We start from the raw sequence: 2,500 nt of genomic DNA on the forward strand, positions 1-2,500 counted from the left end.
ACTTTTGATAGAATCGCCAATAATAATGCAAGATGTTTATTGTTCGGAAATGCCTAGATGCTGTCGCGCGTAAAGGTAAATCACTAGAACGTTTGAGAAGGGTCTAGTAAAAGAAAACTTTACTAAAAGTAAACGAGAGTTTAGCCGAAGGCAATGTTCAGACAGAAGGAACCTTGAACTGCATGCAAGGGTAAATAGAAACTTTAACCGAAGGCAAGGTGAGACAAAAGGAACCTTTAGCTGAAGGTAAAAGTGACAAAAAAAAAAAAAAAAAAAAAAAATCCTAGCTGAAAGTAAGTGTGACTAAAGAAAGCTTCTACTAAAGTAGCGGGAAGTCAAAAGAAAGATTCAGTGGAGGATGAAGGTGGGACAATCGAAAGTTTTGGCCGAGGGCAAGACAACACAAAGCTTTGTGGATGTTAATGGTAAGATAAACAGGAGCCATTAGCTGAACTAAGGGTAAGGCAGACGAATGTTGAATTTAAAGGTGAGACAAAAGAAAGCTTTAGCGGAAGTTAAAGCTGAGACAAAAGAATGATTTAGCTGAAGATAAAAGTAAGACAAAAAATATTTCAGTTGAATGTGAGGAAAGACAAAAGGCAGTTTTAGTTGGTCATTCTACATCATGAAAGTCATGTTGCATTCTCGAACACTGTGATTTGGCTTTAGACATCTCATGCCAGGACGGGATGATCCTACAGACCTCCTACCTGGAGCTGCAGGTGTTAACGCCGGGACGCTGCAAGAAAATATACAATAATTATCACATTTCACAAAGATTGGCTCGGAAAATAGATGAATGAAACCGCAGTCGGGTGCGGAACTGTAGCACAGAAACTAAGCTTAACATTTTTCTTTCTTCCTTCAGGTATTAGTGGGAAGCTCACCCAACTATGATTTCCTCCAGAGAATGCACTGTAGTATGCTTGTAGTAATGAACAGGCTAAGGACTTTCATAGGTGACATAGAAATACAGACAGAATTTGTAATTTGATTAAATTACTCTTCAGTGTTGAATTTGATTGGAGTTGTATTAGAAATGGCATTTTCTTCTTATGGCCACTTTAAAAAATGAAAATCGCTGTTTCTTTTCGCTGCATATATATATATATAATGTATATATATTATATATATATATATATATATATATATGTATATATAATATATATATATAGATATATATATATATATATATATGTGTGTGTGTGTGTGTGTGTGTGTGTGTGTGTGTGTGTGTATTTGAATTGTATATATATTTCAAACTATGTGTGTGTATTTATTTAGATTGATTTTTATTTACAGTATGCACATATTTTCAGGAATGAGAATGAAAGTTTCCAGTAACGGATCGAAGAGAGTTTAAATTTAAATTTCCTTTCTCCTATACCTAGAGTATAGGTTCCATGAGACAGGGAAACTGTGCATTGTAAATCTGAATGAAGGTAGTTAGGAAATGAGAGTCCTCTCCAAAGTTGAAGGTGAACCCGGTGGAGACTCTTCTTACCAGTTCAATGCAATATTCGGCCACTTCCTCGAAGCTGCAGCGTCTGAAGGAATCGTTGTTGCAGCACTCCTCCCTCGGAGTTTTCCTCTCTCCGTCCCTCCGGAAGCGACGCTTCGACTGCAGCATCTTGTTCGCTTCTTCCCGGCTCAGCGTCATGTGTTGAATCTCCTCCTCCTCCTCCACCTTTAAAGGGGTTGTTGACATCGATTTCGTTAGAGGAAGTGAATTCTGTCTGTATCCGGTCATCACTGCGATGCCTAACTAGAGCAGGGGGTATATGGGAACCACATGCTGGGGGTATCCAAGGGCTATGGAAACCACATGCTGAGGGTATCCAAGGGATATGGGAACTATATGCTGGGGGTGTCCAAGGGGTACTGGACTTGATCTCTGGATATTTGTATATATTTGACTTGAATATGTCAATGTATACATGGGGAAATTTTGTAAATAAATATCTACAAAAAACTATAAATGCTTTGGATTTTCTTGTTTGTTCTATTCTTAGTAAATTCATACCTGACGTATGTATTAAACTAAGTATATTAAGTGATATTGTCAGCAAATAGGACTTAAATGGACTTAAACAAAGGGGTATGGAACCATATAGGGCAATTCATTTGGGGGTTTGGAGGCATCGAAAGGTTTAGAAACGCTGCACCAGAGGACGTTCAGTTGGTTCTAAAAGTTTTATTCCTAAAACAATATTTCCATAAAGATTTTAGTTTTAGATTATTCTTTCAATATCATTACGATTGAGTTGCAATACATTTGAAAAGCAGTAGGCCATAGAAAAGATATCTATTGGACATTTTTCAGTGCTCAAAAAGGCAAGTCAAGCCATGGGCTGGCAGAATAAGGTCTGAAAACCAAACAGACTCAATTGTATACAAAAGTAAGATGACAGTATATATAAGTATGGAATGATCTGCATGGCTCTATGGACATTGATCAAAAAATGGTAGTGAGACTCTACGTACAAAAGAGGTTTTGTCG

At 37.4% G+C, this 2,500-nt stretch overlaps 1 protein-coding gene across 2 annotated transcripts in view; it reads right to left on the reverse strand.

Moving 5' to 3' along the window:
- The window catches only part of LOC135199427 (uncharacterized), a 6,087-nt gene that overhangs the window by 55 nt on the left and 3,532 nt on the right, over nucleotides 1–2,500 (reverse strand). The window contains exons 4-5 of one of the 2 annotated variants that reach the window (XM_064227449.1): nucleotides 1,505–1,681; nucleotides 1–739 (exon numbers count right to left, since the gene is read on the reverse strand). The exon at nucleotides 1–739 is cut by the window's left edge and continues 55 nt beyond it. In XM_064227449.1, coding sequence (XP_064083519.1) covers nucleotides 707–739; nucleotides 1,505–1,681 — 210 coding nt within the window. In that variant the 3' untranslated portion in view covers nucleotides 1–706. Of the gene's footprint in view, nucleotides 740–1,504; nucleotides 1,688–2,500 lie in introns of both variants that reach the window. The other variant, XM_064227448.1, reaches the window with a different exon arrangement.

The sequence above is a fragment of the Macrobrachium nipponense genome, chromosome 25 (assembly GCF_015104395.2).
Source record: "Macrobrachium nipponense isolate FS-2020 chromosome 25, ASM1510439v2, whole genome shotgun sequence".
Taxonomy (NCBI): Eukaryota; Metazoa; Arthropoda; class Malacostraca; order Decapoda; family Palaemonidae; genus Macrobrachium; species Macrobrachium nipponense.